The sequence below is a fragment of the Calonectris borealis genome, chromosome Z (assembly GCF_964195595.1).
Source record: "Calonectris borealis chromosome Z, bCalBor7.hap1.2, whole genome shotgun sequence".
Classification (NCBI taxonomy): domain Eukaryota; kingdom Metazoa; phylum Chordata; class Aves; order Procellariiformes; family Procellariidae; genus Calonectris; species Calonectris borealis.
Window position 1 is genome coordinate 41,080,183 of NC_134352.1, and position 20,236 is coordinate 41,100,418.

At 38.2% G+C, this 20,236-nt stretch overlaps 1 protein-coding gene across 13 annotated transcripts in view; it reads right to left on the reverse strand.

Annotated features, from left to right (window-relative positions):
• Window positions 1-20,236, reverse strand: part of ERCC6L2 (ERCC excision repair 6 like 2) — a 56,675-nt gene that overhangs the window by 23,862 nt on the left and 12,577 nt on the right. For 9 of the 13 annotated variants that reach the window (XM_075137611.1, XM_075137610.1, XM_075137609.1 and 6 more), the window contains 7 exons: window positions 19,944-20,084; window positions 18,278-18,391; window positions 16,090-16,209; window positions 8,169-8,240; window positions 6,839-6,984; window positions 1,702-1,797; window positions 1,162-1,261 (listed from right to left, as the gene is read on the reverse strand). In XM_075137611.1, coding sequence (XP_074993712.1) covers window positions 1,162-1,261; window positions 1,702-1,797; window positions 6,839-6,984; window positions 8,169-8,240; window positions 16,090-16,209; window positions 18,278-18,391; window positions 19,944-20,084 — 789 coding nt within the window. Of the gene's footprint in view, window positions 1-1,161; window positions 1,262-1,701; window positions 1,798-5,819; window positions 6,262-6,838; window positions 6,985-8,168; window positions 8,241-16,089; window positions 16,210-18,277; window positions 18,392-19,943; window positions 20,085-20,236 lie in introns of those variants that run through there. The other 4 variants (XR_012671012.1, XM_075137607.1, XM_075137616.1 and 1 more) reach the window with 4 other exon arrangements.

The window sequence follows — 20,236 nt, forward strand, 5'->3', positions numbered from 1 at the left end:
GCTCTGTGAAATCAGATGGGGTGTCCAATACTTGATCTTAGACCGTTATTCTTATTTGTCACTTGCTTAAATCTGTATGAGGATAACGACAACCTGTCTATTACTGCATTTCCCACTCATTCAGCCTCCAACCTCCTCCTTGTAAATAACCCAGCTACAAGAGGGTGCTTGTCACTTAAGACTCAACACCAAATTTTTCCTATTTACGGCCAAAAATTGAAATCATTAGGTTAATTCATCAAATTTCATAAAGCTTTCTTTAATACATGGTATCATTTGCTCACTGAGGTGACCTACTTTGCCTTTTCTATGCAATGCATTCTTCAGGACAACTGTCTCTCACTGATTTTCTTCCTTTCTTCAAGTTTCTAAACCTAAAATGTCACTATCTTAACTTAAAGCCAATCATCTTATTTCTCAACAAAAGTTGCAAGTTAAAACATGTTCATATTTCATCTAGTTTCTTATTATTCTGCAGCCTGCTCTTTGTTGTTCATGTTTGACTTTGCTTATTTTTTGTTTTAATTCTGATCTCATCAGGAAACAGTTGCTAGATTACGTGTTCCTCAAACCACACACTTTGTTTTTCCCACTCTTAGGTTTTTAAACTTAGCAATACAAGTAGAAAGATTTAGAGAGCGCAATTGTTTCAGGTTGAGTATTCTGGCAGACAACATCATTTCTTATCTTCATAATAGCAACAACTACAAGCTGTTTCCCCCTCCTTTTATAAGCAAGTTTCCAAAGGCAGAGAGTAGCAATGTCTTCTTGCTTTTTTTCTATAGCACCAGCAAGATTTTTGCTTTCTTTCTCCAACCTTTCAAAAGAAAAAGCTGCCTGAATCAGATTGCTGCAGATACTAACTATATCTTTTGCAGATATAGTTTATAAGTTTTTAAATATAATAGTTCTCTTCTCTCTATAACCTGATTAATGTATATTGCATAACTTAACTCTTAAAACTTACAGAAAAACTTGAATACAGATATTCTGTTTTCTTCTTTGACAAATGCTAAATGATATATCTCTGCTTAATAAGTTAACGTAACAGTATATATTATAAACCCAAGATAAACTACAATTTTGCTATAGGCTAGTTTAGCTTTCAAGCATTGAAACAGCTAAAAAGAGCTCCCAATTTAAACAGTTTGTAAACTTTACCTGTTTATAAACTTGTCGCAAGTACATCATCTCCTCCACAGTTCCCAAGGATATCAATCTAAACACTTTAACATCTTTGTATTGGCCAATCCTGTAAGCTCTGCAAGGACAGTGACATATAAAAAAACGTATTTTTTTAATCAGTAAAAAAATAAAAGAGCGCTCTTAAGAGATAGTAAAATAAATAAATTTTAAAAGCATTCCAATAAAACAGGAGTACTCTAAATCATTTATGAGTTGGTTGGGTTTTGGTTTTTGTTTTGGTTGGGTTTTTTCCCCCACTTTTCCAAATTTTCCTGAGTATTTAATTCCCTTTTCCTTTAACCTTAGTTTTGCAACTTTCTTCCCAGGCAAAGGTTAAAAACAAGAACATCAAAGCTAAAAAAATAATTCAGCCGGACATTTCCTACTGTCTTGTGGACAAGTCAGACTATGTAAAAAATTTCTTCCCTTAGGAAAGTTTAGTTAGACAATTAAGATTATGGGATCAAAGCAAAAGAAGAGTACAAGATGGATCAAGATCTTATTTTGAGACTGTACCTGTCAATAGCTTGAAGATCATTTGCTGGGTTCCATGTAGGATCAAACAGTATAACAACATTGGCACCAACAAAATTAAGACCTAGTCCACCAGCCCTAAAAACATAAAAATGAAAAAATAGAACTATTTGACAGTAAGAAAAACAGAACAATTTTTTTTCACTGTATTAGGGCCATATTAGCATAACCTTCCCCAACAGAAAAAAAGAGCACAATAGAGATGCTGAAAATAGTGGGGTACAGCTTTGTGTTACTGTTGTGTTAATAAGCACCAAGTACTTAAATAACCACTGCTGTAAAATGCAGTCTCACCTAAGTAGCAAGAAGATTACAAATTGTATGACTAGCTGAGTCATAACCAACTGTTATCACCTTACTATAGTAAAAGCCCTGATTGCTACTTCATATCCACTAAGCCCTACACTGGCCAACTCCCCCAACAACTATACTGAAATTCATAACCACTTCTATGCCAGTTAACATTACAGGAGCAGGGGAACTATAGCTTAAATAAAAAGTTCGCATTAAATTTTACTTCCTCTAATCCCAGAACATAGTTTTGACAGTAATGCTATGCAGCTTCCACTAAAATGGTCACAGTCTAGGGTAAGTCATACCTATAAGAATTAACAACTGTCACAAGTATATTTGTACAGTATATAAGTCAACTGTTAAAAATATAGTTGGCCACACAGCTACATATCAGCAACATTCATACCTGTCATTACAAGGAAAAAATGTCACTGTAAGAAAATTGTCTGCTGTGGGGTAAGGAGTCACAGGGGTACCAGTTACATCGTCTTAAACATTCAACAGCTGTACTGTGCTTTGGGTAAAGCCTGCAAGCCAGCAAAGAATTTGAATAGATGCTTAACCTGAGATAGCTAACTAATGCCCTTGCTGAATCTAACAAAACTGCTCAGTTACTTGGAGTTTGGCATGTGCATAGCTGGATGATTTGATAGGAACAAAAGTAAGGAAAATACCACTTCTCATCCAGTTGCAAAACAAGCAAATACTGAAAATTCTTTTCAACTGGCTCAACCAACATTCCTACAAAAAGAGACAGTTCCTATACAAGCACATGCCAAATACTATTATTAATTTAACTATTAAAGCAATTCTTTACATTGACATAGACAGCACTAATTTCAAGGGTGTTTTTTTCTGAAAGAGGTACCACAAAATTAGGTACCACAAAATTGAAAAAGTCAATCCTATTTAATTTACCAAGCACCTGATTTTAATAGATTACTTTATATTCTGCTTGTTTAAAGCAGTGGGAAAGGTAAAATTTCCAAGGATGTGAATAAATGGAGACAGAAACCAAAAGCTTATGGAGCCCCACCACCTTTTGGTCTTCATGGAATCCTTGTTAATGTAAATACAGTTGTGGCCTCTTCCTTCCAGGTGTGGTGTGGTGTGGTGTTGGGTTAGTTAAATCTGGAAAAGGAGAGGATGTGGGAACCTGCCAATATTAACAGAGGTTTCCGGAGGATGAGCGCTCTCAAACTTTGAAATGCTGAATAAAAATCTTTGTATTTTTCAGAATACCTTACTGTATTTTGGAATTTTGGTGTATTTCTTCTCAGTGAGGACAGAATTCAGCCTCTCATCTTACCAAACCAACCCTGCAGTCAGACTGAAACATAAGTCAACATGTTTTTCCAAATGCTTTCTCATAAAAAATTGCAGTATTTGGAACTGAATTATGAATTAAACCTCAGTGCAAAGCCTTACTGTCAGTAAAACAGACTGACTATGAAAATTAACTAAACAGGATACTTAGCTTTATAAAGATTTTACCTTTCAACATTTTTTAAGTATGCCACAAAAATTCAGATACTCCAAAACAGAAAAAGAATGGCTCCTATATTCTTCATGGACGGAACGATCACAGTAGTTTGTGCATTGTAAAGAGTATCTTCCATTTTAAATAACATTTTAACCAGCGGTTAAAGTCATTATTGCAAGATGATCCATGCAAATTACTATAATACACCTCAAATGAAGACCCCTGTATAAAATGTCTCATAACAGTTCTGTTGCAAACAAGTTTTCGAAAGATCATCTTATTTAAAACTGTACACTGTGTTAAATAAATGGCTTGGTTTTATATCCTGTCACTGACAACTTAATACCACAATGTTCAGAAGTTACAAAACAATATCGCATTAGGGAAGTTTCCATGAAAGCTGTGACTACATAGTTCTATTTACCGAGGTAAGTTTTTTTATAGTTTGTAAGTTCTCTGTTTCAGGGAGATCTTGTAGCTGAGAGTTCTTTGAATGTGATTACATGCCCATTAAAAATTATTTACAACATAGTTGTGAAGAATTCAAGTTAAATGAAGTCCTGAAAAAGTACAAAGTAATGGACAGCAGTCCAGTAATGGTCAGTAATTGAGAATGCTGCAGGTAGAATGGAAGTGCATAGTGTAACCTTTCACGATAAAAACTGCCCACAAATCTCTGTAACCATCATCTCTTCATCATCTAAGCACTTCTCTTTACATAGTAAAGAAAACTGAGAAGCAGAAATATACTTTCATTTATAATTACTCTGAAGGAATTAATCTAGAGAAAAACTAGCAAGGAAAACCTAGAGAATAGTGATTTAGCTTTAAAGGTGGGAACACTTGCAGGTCTTCTTTCTTCCAGAACACTGCAATGGAACAGGACTGCATAGACTTCAGTATTGTACATATGCAGTTCCCCTTCTTAAGGCTAAGCAGCATCAATAGAGTTGCAAGCTCTGACATTCTCCTATCTCATATCTCCTATGCAGCAACTCCAGCAATTATTTTAATGTTTCTAAGCATGACCAAAAATCCCCTTCCTTTCTTCCAAATAATCATACATTTTCCCAGCAACACCAGCACAGGACTGAAGTATTCTGAAATAGACTTTACTTCATGAGCCTTAGAAGTTCCAACAGATGTATACCTATTTTTCCATAAAGCTCAAGGCTGAAATTCATAATCTATACCTACTGGTGTGATGGAATTTAAAAGCTCTGAAGAAACCAATCATATTTTCTCTCAACACCCATAAAATATATTTATCCATATAGCTATATCAGTCATAGATATACATAATAGCATTATGGATAGCTATATGACTATGTTTGATACTAACATTAACTGCAAGACTTGAGGTTAAGCTATATAGATATACGTAGAGAGATTTTTTTTTTCCACTTTATTGTTTAAGGCCCTATTTCTCAAAAAACTCACCAAACAATTAAAATCAGGATTTCCAAATTCCAGGCTACACATAGGCAATTCCAGGCAGAAACAGCATTTTGCCGGTATTAAAAAAAAAAAAGGAATATAAAACAGGAACATTGTAAACTTAAAAGTGAAGTCATCACCACTGTCTGCACTGTAACTCACTAATTTATAGATTGGAGCTTCCTGTTCCACTATGCCAGTGGAATAATGGCAGACTCACGATCACTATGTGGGGAATTCATCCTCTGCAGAACGCGTTTTTGCAGCCAAAAGACTGTGCAAATATTTTCAGCGAAAATCAACATTTGGCTCTTCGAGCAATGGGACTTTCAGAACACGTAAAAGTTGACTATACAAAACAGTCAGCCAAAAACTTTGCAAGGAAGTACGGACAGAAGAGTATGACCTAATTCTGTCAACTTACTGTGTGTTGAGAAATAAAGAATATACTGTGAAGTCCTAATGCCTGAAATCTGAATAAGAGGAAGGATGAATCTCTCGTAGAGTAGAACTGGGATAAATCACTTTCTGATTTCCAAAGGATTACAAAATTAAAGCTGCTTCCATTACTGTATATCAAGCAAGCAAAAAGATAACTTTTTGTTACCTGTGATAAACTACATAAAGAATTGCACCTTCTGTTTTTCTTAGTAAACACTGGTTATATTGACTGCAATTCCATCGATTGTTCCTTCCATTTACTCAGTAAGATAAGAAACACTAAGAACAACAGAATCAAGACTCTCGTCTCAAGCACCATCAGCAGGCATGGAAAGCTCACCAAAGTCCATCTCTGTTTACCTGACCTTCACTTTTTTTTCCTATGTAAATTAATGGAAGAGAATTGAAAAGGTTATAATCATGCAACTAAACTAGACTGATAGAAGCACAAACTAGAGAGTCTTTCCTAATGCTACAGATGCAGTAATTCCCTGCTGTCTTCAGGGACAAAGAATAGGGACCCATGAAGGTATTGGGGAAGCTGATGGCCAGGTTCCACAGTTGACAGAGATTACAAACAAATGCGCATGACCAGCAAAACAAATCTCTTCACAACCCTGCCCACATGCACCAGTCAGTATCTGAAGACAGTTCTGACAGGCACTTGTAACAGTCTTTAAGATTACGTCTAACTTCTGATTAAACAGAGGTAGTGCAGATCCTTCTATCTAACTCCAACATGCACACTTTCAGTAAAGAAGGACCAAAGCAACCGTATAGGCAAGAACAGCACATTTGCATGTTTCATCAAGTTGCACTGAGTTGTCCTCTGGGCAGTACGATTAAAGTTCCTCTTTGTTCGCTTTCTGCCCTTGCCTGGTAACAAACTTCATTGAAGATGAAACATGGAAGTAACCAGAATTAAAAAAAAAGAAAAGAAAAGAAGATAAAAGAATGGTCATCATAATTTCTTTAATTTTAGTTGAACATATTGCCCTATTTCAAAAGAATTCACTATCCATCATAAATTGATAAGCAGACCTGACAGGCAAATGCATTTTTAAAAGACAATTAAGGATTGTTTGAAGTATTTTAAATAGACATACACAAATAAACGTGGTTAATAAATTACAGTAACACTAAGAGAATTTTTCAGTTCAATATAGCATTTCATGTTTCCTCACTCCTACAGCAAGCGTAAATTTAAAACCAGGATTCAGAAGACCTGCTTGTTTCAGGTCTTAGCAATCCTCATAAAGGAGAGGAGAGGGGAAGGGAGCAAGTCTTCAGATATTTTAAGAAGCTTCAGTCCACAGCAGTGAATCTATGTTTAGTAACAGACAAGAGAACAACTCACTTTCTCAAAAAAGTAATCCCTCACAAGGTCATCAAATAAAATGCAGAGTAATCTGTTTACTAAACACTAGAAAGGCAGAGTGAAACAGACAAGTTAAATTTTCTTACATTGTAGATACAAGACATATGTTAATTTCTCGAACGCTGTTGAACTCTCTTACAATTCTGATCCTATCTTCCGATTTTGTATTTCCATCAAGTCTTCTGTAATCTAGCCCAGATGCCATACAGTATTGTTCCAGCACATCTAGCAACTGGGCGGAAAAATAAAAAAAAGATTAAGTGCTTACTATTATCTTTTTAATTAAACATAATCACAGAGACCATGTTTCTCAAATATATTTTCAATAGACTAAGCACCGAAAATAAATCTTCCCCATTTTGACATCAACATCCTCAACACTCTTTAGCTGTGATTCCACAACACTCAAGGTGATTTATGTTGGTCTGCTGTGGTCTCGCTCAATCCTCCAACCCTGGCTTCCTGTCCCACCTCTAAGTGATGCTGAGTCAGTTCAACCCAATAAGCAGGCAGGCAACTTAAAGAGTTTCCTACCATCTTAGTTACAATGACTTGACGTATGGTAAATGAGCACCAGAGCCAGCACAGAGACAAGCTAGCATGCACAGCCAGAGTTCAAAGGGACAGAGTGAAAGAGACTGCAGTAACCAGCAGTCATTCTGGTCTTGAACACTGTGAAGCACAGCCTAAGACACATGAGCATTTTACTGCTGCATCCAAGTATTAAACTCGCAGTCTGCCTTAAAGCCACAAAATTGTTAAATATTTAAGACCTGAACTGTCATTCACACTATTATTTTTTAATACTTTTTAATGCTGTCATTACAGATATTTCAGTAAAGAAAATCATACTACAATTTGTACCATTTCAGAAAACACGTTATTCCCTAACAAGAAAACCAAGGAGCAAGTCGCTTAAAAGCGAAGTGTGCATACACCTCTCGCTCCAGTTAAACACTGTTTTCAGTTCAAACCAACTGGTGTAATAACTTGGTGTAACCAAGGTTGAAGTTTCATCCCTGGTGATGGTCAAAAGCCAGTAGAATAGAGGAAATTTAACTACTTTCAGTACCAACACAAAGGTTGTATGGTACTTCAGTCATATTTGGACGTGACACTGCTCTAACTCAAGACATAACAGCTGAACTCGGTATGAGCTATCTACACCTGAAGTAATACAACAACTTTAAAAAGCTCTAACAAAGGCAGCAGGGTGTTACATTTGTTTTGCCATCACTATTTTTATCATGAGATAACATAAGGTTTCAACATGCTTCTGGAGTATGGCACACTGTCCTCATCATTATTTCCCATAGTACAGAGAGAAAGGAAATGTGGTTGACAGCTGTCACCTCGGTGCTTTAAGCTTCAGAACCTACTGCTGCAGTTAATTGACAAAAATCATATGGAGCTCACCTTTGTGGAAAAGGAGAAAAGAAGAACTTTATCCTTGTTTTTTCTGAAGTGATTTAAAAGCTGCTGAAGGACCTGTAAATAAACCACAGAATACAAATGAAGAGGTTTTACCTACAGGTCATTCCACACACTTACTTGTGTTTTCAGCCTTTAAACAGACTACACTATAATTAACTGCTTGCAAAGCCAAACAGAGGCATAACAAAAAACATTACTAACATAATAAATGTGCCAAAAGTAATGCAGATGCCAGACCTATGCATTTTGCAGTGATCTAAATGGAAATCCTGCTATAAAAAGGCAATCATACTACTAGCAGGTAAATTCAGAAGCTATTTGGGTCAATGCACAGACTGCAACAAAATGTTACTTATCTCACGCACTAGCTCAGCTTGTGAATTTTTGCATTTAGCAAATGCACACAATTCCCCTGAAAGCAGGAAGGTCTGTTTAAGTTTTCTGTACTACATCTGAGTACAGAACTTTTTGAAACTTGTCTTCTCAAAATAACTAGTGAGATGTATGCCCCTCTCCACTCCCACTCTCGTCTGTTGCTCTGTTTACAGTAAGATCCAGCTTCCCAGACTCTGCACAGACCCTGAAATGCCAATAATCCGCCCACACATAATGTTCTTCTGGTGGGGAAGCAAATAATCCAGAGCCTTGTGTATAATAGTGATACTGTTATTTTCAAAAGAAGCATGTCCACATCTGGCAATGGCAGCTCCAGAGTACCACGCAGAAGCAACACACAAAGGGGAAACAGGAATTTTCTGTACCATGTCTGTAGCTTTCTCCCACTGGGCAATAAATATTTTAAAATTATATTTATTCAGTGATAAATACATAAACTGTTAATCAACACGGATTTCACTACAAGCTTAACAAATCTTTGACAACCAAGTAATGAGGAATGTTTATATTAAATTTACAGTTCTGGATAATATCTAGAATATGAAATAGTAATTCTACATCACTTATAAGCCCTTTTGTATATATTAGCCAGCCAGTTACAAGTGAAAACAAGGTATAAACAAGGTAATTTTTGCCTGGTTTCATTGTACAACAACATATAAACCAGGATTTATTTTATTGGGACAAAAAATCCACATCAGGTAATTTAACAAGAGCTAGATGACTTACATTTGTATTTTATTTAGCCACATTAAGAAACAGAAGAAAAACAGTGACATGCTTTTAAAGTACAGGGGATTTGGCTACTGTATTATTATTGTTGTTGTTAAAGTATAGGTCAAATAATGACTTTCCTATAGGAGAACACACAAACAAATCCACCCAGTCTGTTTAAATAAAATGGATCAATGTCATGCCCATTGGGATTTTCGGTATTCTGGAGTAAAAAACAGCTCTGACAAACAGGGCAAAGTAATGAATGGTTTTGCACCAAACAGAAATAAATACTATGCTTGCACACCAGAGTATTATCCTGGAAGTTGTTAGTCTGAAAAAGGAATACTTGATCATATTCAAAGCAAAAGTAACATGCTCTTCGTAAGAGCCCACATGGAATTAAATGAGTATCTCCCCATTACTATACATTGTGAGTTGTTTGACTGTGATGAAATTTTAGCTCTCACATCTGAGAATACCTTGTTTGTATAGAGATTTTTTAGAGTATAGAGTGTTTTCAAGCCTTCGAAACCATGCCTGCCTGGCTTAGGGTTATGTTTAATAGTGGAAGTTGCTATTATTTGCAAGGTGCTCTGATAGACTTCCATTTTCCTACTGAAATAATGATAATATGCCAGGCAAAATAAATAAATCAATCCAATATAGTTATTTCTAAGACATTTATATTAATTAAGAACAGCATCCCAATTATATTATATGCACAGTTTAAGAAAAGAAAAAAGTTATTTCAAATGCCCAGGCATTTAATAGAGCTTTTCACTTAGAAAGCATATAGTCTCTCTGAGCCAGAACATTATCAAAACATAGAAACAATCAGCCAAAGTAGTAATGAGAATTACTGCAAGCTTTTAAAAAACTTCCCTCATTTTTCTTACTTCTTTTCCAAGCAGTCCCCAATACTATGTGAACAATTTCCAATCTTTGTATTTAAAAAGCAATGGAATCACTTGTCCTTACACTTTGCAGGTCCCCACTTTCTTACTTTATGATGGAAAAAGTGGTTTCCAAACAAGGCAGCACACTCCTTTCACTTCAATTCTCACATATTCAACTATTTCAAGTTAAAAATCTAGGCATGAAATTCACCTGGCATAGAAAAGTGTAAGCAAAGTCTTCTGAAAATTTTATGTTCTGCGTATGATTGAAAATGAAGGGATAATTACATAAAAATAGCTGAAGTTCAGATCACGTCACTGTGTTATTACCTACCTCCCACCATAACGAGGATGTACTAGAGTTATAGATATACCATGAATACTTTTATGTGTACATTTGGATTATAGGGACTGTTTTTTCCAGGCTCTTGTTATAATCTTAAATTCAGAACAGCAAACCTAGGGTAGCATGTTGTAAATGCTACAGCTTGCAAAACACGTAGAGATAACCACAGCACAAGATGGACACAAACACCGGTATGCCACACTCTCACACTTCCATTCAAGTAATTCTAGTTTTACTGGTGGCAGTAGGCATATTCCACAGTACAAAAAGCTATGTTTCCCTATGTGTTTTATGTCTCCTTTGTGAGAGAACAGAAGGTATTTTAGCAGATAGGTTAACCTTTTCAACCCTTCAAAACAGTTACAACTGCTTAGCTAATGAACTTCATCGACAAATCAAAGCCTTTCCCTCGCCTTGAATAAATTTAAATAAATTCCACAAACTTTTACTTTGCAAATATGCTCATCTACAAAAGAATAATCACCCGTGCCAAAATTTCTGGATATTCTGTACTAGATGTTAATTTAAAGGACTAAATAATACCTATTCAGTCTATACTACCAGGTGAAAGCCACAAAAGTACTTCAATCAGTTTCTAGAATTTATTTACAGAACAGAAAATGTAAAGTATTACAGTGGGACAAGGCCATTAAAAACATTTTACTATAATCCGTCTCATTTATTTCCAAATAAACATGTTAAGAATATATAAAGTAGTTTTCAAGCTCTAGTATCTGATGACTCTCCTCTGATTACTTTCTGATGGTAAGAGGACCTACTAAATGGAATACTTTCTAAATGACTTTGCTTCCAGAGCATAAAAACCAAAATCACCCCAAACAGCTACTGCTTTAAAATTCAGAAAAAAAACCAAAAGAGTTAAACAATCTTTTCTCACAAGACAAACCTCCAATGCAATCAGCAGCAGTAAAAAAAAAAGAAAAAAGCCACCACAATACCAGACACGTATAAGCCAATTTTTGGCATCATAATTATTCTGAAGTCAAATTTAACGGACTCAAAAAACACCTTCTTTTTCAATGATGGTTACTTGGCCCATTACATAAAACTCCTCCTTCCAGGCACAGAGATATCACCAAACAGTTCAGAATACTCTGTTTATACCAAGATACATTCCATGAACTAACACAAAATTCAAGTTCCCCTTAAAAGAGAAAGCAGACCAATTTCCCTCAAAGTGAGCAATTCTTTCAATAATTCTTAGATAAATTCTATCCAGTTTTCAATAGACTGAAATAGACACTATAGATCTCTAAAATAAAGCACTGTATATACAAAACCAGAGGCCATCAGCAGTGGAAAAATATTCTGTAGGTCTACTGAGCCATCATAAATGCAGTGTTTGAAAATGCTTCTATTCTATAATTCATAAAGTAAAAACCAAACCAAACAAGCAGAACCGCTCATAATAATACCAGATCATCGTTTCTTACGTTGGAGGAAAGAAAGGTCGATATTCCTTCATGCCTTTGCCCACTACTCCTGCAGTGTAGTGTCTGATCTGACTTCTTTAGAAGGTCAGAGTAATAATATGTTCTGTGAAAGAATTATAGCAATTTTTTTAATTTCAGTTCTTACTTTTCTACAGAAATTTATATTGCACTTATTTCTCATCTACCAAACATACTGAAGAAATATTTTTCAATATAAAAACACAAGGTTGGATTCTAAAATCCAGTTTCCCATGATATACACTGCACTTTTTTTAAAAAACGGGAATTCTCCATACCAAGGTTCTTCTCAAGAATATGTGCTTATTTAGGATTTGGGTTTTGGTTTTTTCGGGGGTTGTGGGGGTTTTTGTCTTGTTTTGGGTTTTGGAGGATTTTTGCAATTACCTACAATTTATATAAAAATACCTTGAAATACAGGAATATTGATAACAAGCTAAGGTACTTAATGTTTTCTTTGCCTCAGCCTTTAGTAGTCAGAGCAGTTATCCTCAGGGTACTCAGCCCCCTGAGCTGGAAGACAGGGACGGCGAGCAGGATAAACCCCCCATAATCCAAGAGGAAGCAGTTAACGACCTGCTACGCCACCTGGACGCTCACAAGTCTATGGGGCCAGATGGGATCCACCCGAGGGTACTGAGGGAGCTGGCGGAGGAGCTTGCCAAGCCACTCTCCATCATTTACCAGCAGTCCTGGTTAACTGGGGAGGTCCCGGATGACTGGAGGCTTGCCAATGTGACGTCCATCTACAAGAAGAGCCGGAAGGAGGATCCAGGGAACTACAGGCCGGTCAGCCTGACCTCGGTGACGGGGAAGATCATGGAGCGGTTCGTCTTGAGGGCGCTCACAAGCCATGTCCGGGACAACCAGGGGATCAGGCCCAGCCAGCACAGGTTCATGGAAGGCAGGTCCTGCTTGACCAACCTGATCTCCTTCTATGACCAGGTGACCCGCCTCGTGGATGAGGGAAAGGCAGTGGATGTGGTCTACCTGGACTTCAGTAAGGCCTTTGACACTGTCTCCCACAGCATTCTCCTAGAGAAGCTGGCGGCTCACGGCCTAGACAGGTGCACTCTTCGCTGGGTAAAAAACTGGCTGGACGGCCGAGCCCAGAGAGTTGTGGTGAACGGAGTTAAATCCAGTTGGCAGCCGGTCACGAGCGGTGTTCCCCAGGGCTCAGGACTGGGGTCAGTTCTGTTCAATATCTTTATCAACGATCTGGATGAGGGGATCGAGTGCTCCCTCAGTAAGTTTGCAGACGACACCAAGCTGGGTGGGAGTGTTGATCTGCTGGAGGGCAGGAAGGCTCTGCAGAGGGACCTGGACAGGCTGGATCCATGGGCTGAGGCCAACTGTATGAGGTTCAACAAGGCCAAGTGCCGGGTCCTGCACTTCGGCCACAACAACCCCAGGCAACGCTACAGGCTTGGGGAAGAGTGGCTGGAAAGCTGCCCAGAGGAAAAGGACCTGGGGGTGCTGGTTGACAGCCGGCTGAACATGAGCCGGCAGTGGGCCCAGGTGGCCAAGAAGGCCAATGGCATCCTGGCCTGTATCAGAAATAGTGTGGCCAGCAGGAGCAGGGAGGTGATCGTGCCCCTGTACTCGGCACTGGTGAGGCCACACCTCGAATCCTGTGCTCAGTTTTGGGCCCCTCACTACAAGAAGGACATGGAGGTGCTGGAGCGTGTCCAGAGAAGGGCAACGAAGCTGGTGAAGGGCCTGGAGCACAAGTCTTAGGAGGAGCGGCTGAGGGAACTGGGGTTGTTTAGCCTGGAGAAGAGGAGGCTGAGGGGAGACCTCATCGCGCTCTACAACTGCCTGAAAGGAGGTTGTAGCGAGGTGGGTGTTGGTCTCTTCTGCCAAGTAACCAGCGATAGGACGAGAGGAAATGGCCTCAAGTTGCACCAAGGGAGGTTTAGATATTAGGAAAAATTTCTTTACTGAAAGAGTGGTCAGGCCTTGGAACAGGCTGCCCAGGGAAGTGGTGGAGTCACCATCCCTGGAAGTATTTAAAAGACGTGTAGATGAGGCACTTAGGGACATGGTTTAGTGGGCATGGAAGTGTTGGGTTGATGGTTGGACTCTATGATCTTAGAGGTCTTTTCCAACCATAAAGATTCTATGATTCTAAAAGATCAAAAATTAAATAAAAAGCATATTCAGGAAAGTCTCTAATGAGACAGAATGAAGATGAAAATTAGATGATTCACTAACAATTAAAAAAAAAAAACCAGGAGTAATCACCATGCTAGTAGCTCATTATTTTTAATCACCTATTTCTCATCTCATTCTACTTGGGGGTTGGACTAGGTGACCTTTAAAGGTCCCTTCCAACTCAAACTATTCTATAATTCTACTTACGTTTGGGCAATTTATCCAGAAATGTAAATTGGCCTGGCGCTTACCTACTGGTAGCTCAGAGATTCATTTTTCTAATCATGTAGATCTCTCAATGTCAAAAGTAAACAAACCTGCCTGACATCATCAGTATCAAGCCATCAGCATAAGCTCAGTGTACTTAAAAAGATTACAGCCTCTGCTCTCTTGCTACCTCAGTTATGCTCTTAGTCCAGCACTGCAATATAGCATAACCTTCTTCCTTGCCACCCAAGGCCACTGCACACAAGCATGAGAAGAGCCTTACTGCTAGCAGCCAAGCTGCACCCCTGCGAAGATGCTGCAGTCTGTGCTGTCCCAGAAGCAACACAGGCTTACAGCCACGGTTTGGAACAGATTTCTTCCCACAGGCAGCTCTGTAAGCTGCAGACTCTAAAGGCACATATTGGAACCTCTGCCTTAACTCAGGTATTTTTGCTTGCCTGTGTTTCACTAGTGTGTCAAAAAACACATAATGAAAACGCCATAAGGCAGTGCTAAAGTGAAGTATGCAATAGCCCCAAGAGAAATTTCTAGAGAAAGCAAAATTTGTTTTAACCAATAAAAGATCTTCATAAGCACCACTGAAGATCATGGTCTTAGTTTTTACAGGTATGTATCAAATATTTGCTGGTAGCTAATTATAACAATAAAGTTGACTTTCATGAGATAACGAAGTATATATTACAAAGGTAATATGCAGGCCTCTCACATGTATGTAATAATAGAAAAGAAAGATATTGCTTGCATAATAACAAATCAATAAAGTGATAACCACCATTACTGTTACAAAAAAACATGGCCCGGCCACTGCTTCTCCCCCAAGTCCCCACCAGCAACTATGAATATCCAGGTTTATAGAGCGAGCAAAAATATAGTATACTCCATTCTGCATAGCTTCTCACCCTCCAGTTAACTCTCAGCTCAGGAACACTCCTAAACCTAATATGGTTTTCTTTTTAATTAGCTACATTAGACATCTTTTTCAGTTATTCATCCTGTTCCCCTCTGAAACCAGTTTCCAAGGTAAGGAGCTTTACAGGTTTACACTTAACGAATTTATTTTGTTCATCTTTAGCCTGGCTCCCATTAGCTTCATTTGATGTCCAAAGGGTTAGAAAATACAATAAGCACTCAATACACCTTCACCAGTTCCATGCTACTCATTATTGTCCCTCTCACATTCATCCTAAGACATTTTTTCCAGGCTGGAGAGTCCTAGCCTACTTTGTTGCTTCTGTCTCACAGCACTGATCACCTCTGTGGCCCTTCTCAGAACCTTTTCAAGGTCTAACACATGCTTTTTCAGAGGAGGGACTGGAACTACCCATAATATTGAAGGTGTGCACAAAGTCCGTAAGGATTTTGTTTTGTTCTCTTTTCCTTCCCCAAACATTTCTGACTGCCACTGAGTCGATGGTTTTATGACCCCAAACCCCTTGACTGCAAGGTTTATTTCTGTGACCATCACTAAATACGTGAAGCTAACATTTTAGGGTATCTTAGCACCACAGATCACTCTTACCCAGTCGTTGCCCAGAGGCACTGATCCTGTGATTTCTGCTGTGGTACCACTACCATAAACAGAATGATTAAAAAACCCACAACTAGTAGGTGTACGTTTTCTTATATCCATATACTACAGCTGCAGATCTATTAGTATTACTAATACTTATTTTTCCTCTAACACACAGGTTTACCTTCATTTTTCCACTGTACTTTGGATCTGAAATTGTTTCAAAGGCTGCATCTTTGCTTAACTGCACAAAATCTGGAAAACTGGAAAATACCTGGCTGCACACCCGTTTGATATGGGCTTCCTGGAAGAAAAGCAGAAAGTTTGAATAGGCGTTAAAAATTAGAGCTACATTGGGTACCAGTAAGCCATAGGAGGTGTTAAACAGGTTGAAACAAGTAATCTGCCAGAGTAACAAGCAGAAAGAGTTATACGTTTTTATTCAGTTCACTAGAGAAGTGCCGGATAAAACATCTCCTGTGTGTTTTGGTTTCTTCATTTAAAAACAGAAAGATGATCCTAATCTGAAACCATGGATTCCAGCTACTAGAGTAAGAAATGCCCAAAATTTCTTCTCCTGGGCAAAGACTGCAATAGGACTGGCCAGAATTGTCAGTCCCAAGAACTCTGTTGGCTTGAGGTTTGCATTACCCAACAGTTGTGTACCAGCATTTCTCTTGACCCTCTGGCATGATAATCCAATATGGGAATTACCTATTGTCCCACCGATATGACAGAACACAGTACGTGAAATGCATTTCAACTGTTCAAAAGCCACATTAAAGGTCCACTGCTAGAATCTGGGTAGCTCAGAATTTGAACGTGACCACGGACACTTTAAGTCTACATTTCCAGAGGAGCAGAAAAGATCTCATCTCTCACCTAAAAATAACATATGTGATGGACTTTAATATTAAAAGTAAAAAATACTTCTTCAGTGGATTTTGGAGAGGTTAATAATTATGTATGCCATAAAAGATAAGTCTCAAAATACTCATATATTGTTATTTCAATGGCAATTTAAACTCTCAAATGTTATTACAACAAAAACTACATACACAATATTAAAAAAAAAAAAAACACTGAAAACATTTGGGTAATTTATTGCATATAAGGCCCTGGATACTAACATTTTCTAAAAAGCAGAACTGCTTTAATGGAACAAAAAATTAGCTAGGATTTTCTCATTTCCATTCTCTTGTGGCTTCTGAGAGGAAGTGGTAACAGACGACACCAGCCAGCAGGAGTAGGGAGGTGATAGTGCCCCTGTACTCGGCACTGGTGAGGCCGCACCTCGAATCCTGTGCTCAGTTTTGGGCCCCTCACTACAAGAAGGACATGGAGGTGCTGGAGCGTGTCCAGAGAAGGGCAACGAAGCTGGTGAAGGGCCTGGAGCACAAGTCTTAGGAGGAGCGGCTGAGGGAACTGGGGTTGTTTAGCCTGGAGAAGAGGAGGCTGAGGGGAGACCTCATCGTGCTCTACAACTACCTGAAAGGAGGTTGTAGCGAGGTGGGTGTTGGTCTCTTCTGCCAAGTAACTAGCGGTAGGACAAGAGGAAATGGCCTCAAGTTGCGCCAAGGGAGGTTTAGATTGAACATTAGGAAAAATTTCTTTACTGAAAGAGTGGTCAGGCCTTGGAACAGGCTGCCCAGGGAAGCGGTGGAGTCACCATCCCTGGAGGTATTTAAAAGACGTGTAGATGAGGCCCTTAGGGACATGGTGTAGTGGGCATGGTGGTGTTGGGTTGACGGTTGGACACGATGATCTTAGAGGTCTTTTCCAACCTGTATGATTCTATGATTCTATGATCCCTGAATTCCTTTGCTCATTTTTGGATCTTAAGGATCACATACATGCACTTTTTAAAAACTCTGCCATTTTTGGGTCTTGTAGGTTACTTGCCACAGTAACAAGATAAACGGATACTTCTCTCGTTGAGCATTTTCTACTAAAATAGGTTTCTCATTATTTAAAGAAGCTCAGGTCTGAATATAAAATACTAGAGGAAAAAAAACACATTCTAATTGCTTATTATTTATTTATTTGCACAAAGACATTCCTCTTACTAGGCACTTGTCATAAATGGAACAGAAATGGCATTATTAGAAATCACTGTAAATTACTCTTCCCCCTAAAGCTCTCCAATGTTACTATAACCCTTATTTTCAGATATCTATCAACTAAATGAACACACTGTTCTGTAACATCTCTATCTATTAAATAAGGGCTACAATTACTGAATGGAAAAGGAATTTTGTAAAATATCTTAATTTCAGTTAGTTAAGACCTAAAAAGGAGGCGGGCAGCAATTTTTGTTCAAGAATTTTCATCCCACTGTCCACAGGTATTTTTTAGACACTTCTGAAACTAACCTGCTGCTTGCTAGCATTGTCTGTCTGCAGCAGTGCAGCATGATTTGCAACCTTCTGAAGGATTGTCAGGTAACTGAAGCGCAGTGACTTAATTGTTTCACCATAAGCATTTACCTACAAAAAAAAAAAAAGAATGTTTATGCAAACAAATACTCCTAAAAATAAGAAATAATCTAAAATAAGTGTTATTCTCACAAGGTTTAATGCATTAGCAATTCTGATTAGTACTATAATTGATCCCAAAGAGATGCATAATGTATTTCTAATAAAAATGCAGCAAGGTTTTTTCCCTCAGCTTTGTGATCCTATTGAGAGAAAACATTTTATCAAAAAGAGAAAAAAACCCACAGCTATGCTCATAGTTTGCTAAACATTTCAGATAGTAATTTCTGTAGATATCACACTAAGATAACCAAGAATTCCTTGGTAGACAAAAAGGCAGTAACTTTACAACTGATTTAAATGTAAATCAAACCAGAGCTGTTTGAATGACTTCTTACCCTATAACTGCTAACTTTATTTTTCTTTACAGCAGAAATGTATGAAGTTTTATAAACATCTCAAGTAACATAATTCAAACAACTTCAAACATTCTACAATGCAGCAGCAGCAACAGCATCACCTATTCTTCTGGTTATGGTTGGCTGATTCGACCAATATTCGTTTTCCTTTCCCTTCTCAGGTTACTAAATTTCATGGTTAACTTTGGAATAAGGCAGTCCATAAGAGCACTTAAGTATCTGCAGGCCTGCCTAATGCCCTTTGTGAATTAAGTTCAACAGCATTTTACTTCTTTCTACAAAACATCATGAGAAACAGAAGCCTGCAAAGAACTAACGCTAGTATCCATGGAATATTAAACAGGCTGATAGAGGGACTGTTTTTAAAGAAAAATGCAGAAGACTGAATAAGCTACATCGTTTGGGAAAAACCCACTATGTAAGAATCAAAACAGGCCAGAAAGAAAATAGGGAAAAGCAAGTATGAGATGATACTTCCAAATGTTAAAAAGACATGCTTAATCTGAGCCTACGGAGTGATACAGACAAAACAAAGACAAAGCTAGACTAATCGAATGTTAATGAAGTCCAGAGATGATAGAAGAAATCTACAGAGGTATTACTTGTGAACAAAGTTCTGCTTGTGCTCTATGGCTACTGTCAGGAGTCCTCCCTTCAATGAAGCAAAGCAAAGTGCATGTTCAGTGGCACAGAAAGACACAATCCAACTGCAGTTATGATACAAGCAAAGCCCAGACAACCTGCTGGGTCCAAGATGCCTCTGATTTGCAGCTTCTGCGGTGACTGCCTGAGGCGTATGGGAGCAGCATGCCTGACACGTACTGAACATCCCAATGCAGTATCTTTGCCAACATCAACAGTTTCACAGGTGCAGTTATTAATACAACAAATCCAGAATTTACTGTATAAATAACAACCACCTGCTCAGGGCATGCAAAGCATCTTTGCTGTAATCCCGAAGTGCCTAACTCCATCATGCTCATGATGGAACCATCCATGTTTCCAGTCGGGATTTCCCAAACAGATGGTCTACAACCACACAGCCATTTCAATCAGCTCTTCATTGGCAGAGTCTCTCGAGAAAACTTATTACCACACAAACCAGAAAGACTATGTTCTAAAATCCAAAGAGTGCAATTTCTTACTTTGTAACAACAGTTCTTCCTTTTACGGCCGCTGTTGCAGCTACAGGACTCTCCTGCTCGTAATACTAAGCTTACATCCTCTGTCTCTAGCACAGCCTGGTACACCGCTTTCTGGAATTCGGTCAGGGAACAGTATACCATCTGCCAAAGAGAGAGAACCCCCAAAACACAATTATGTGCAGCATACAATGAAAAGCAAAGAGTACTACATGAAAAAACATAAAACATTGAAAATAAAGCAGAAAACAAGAATATATTTCCTCAAATAATTACATGAAATTACTCTACCACCA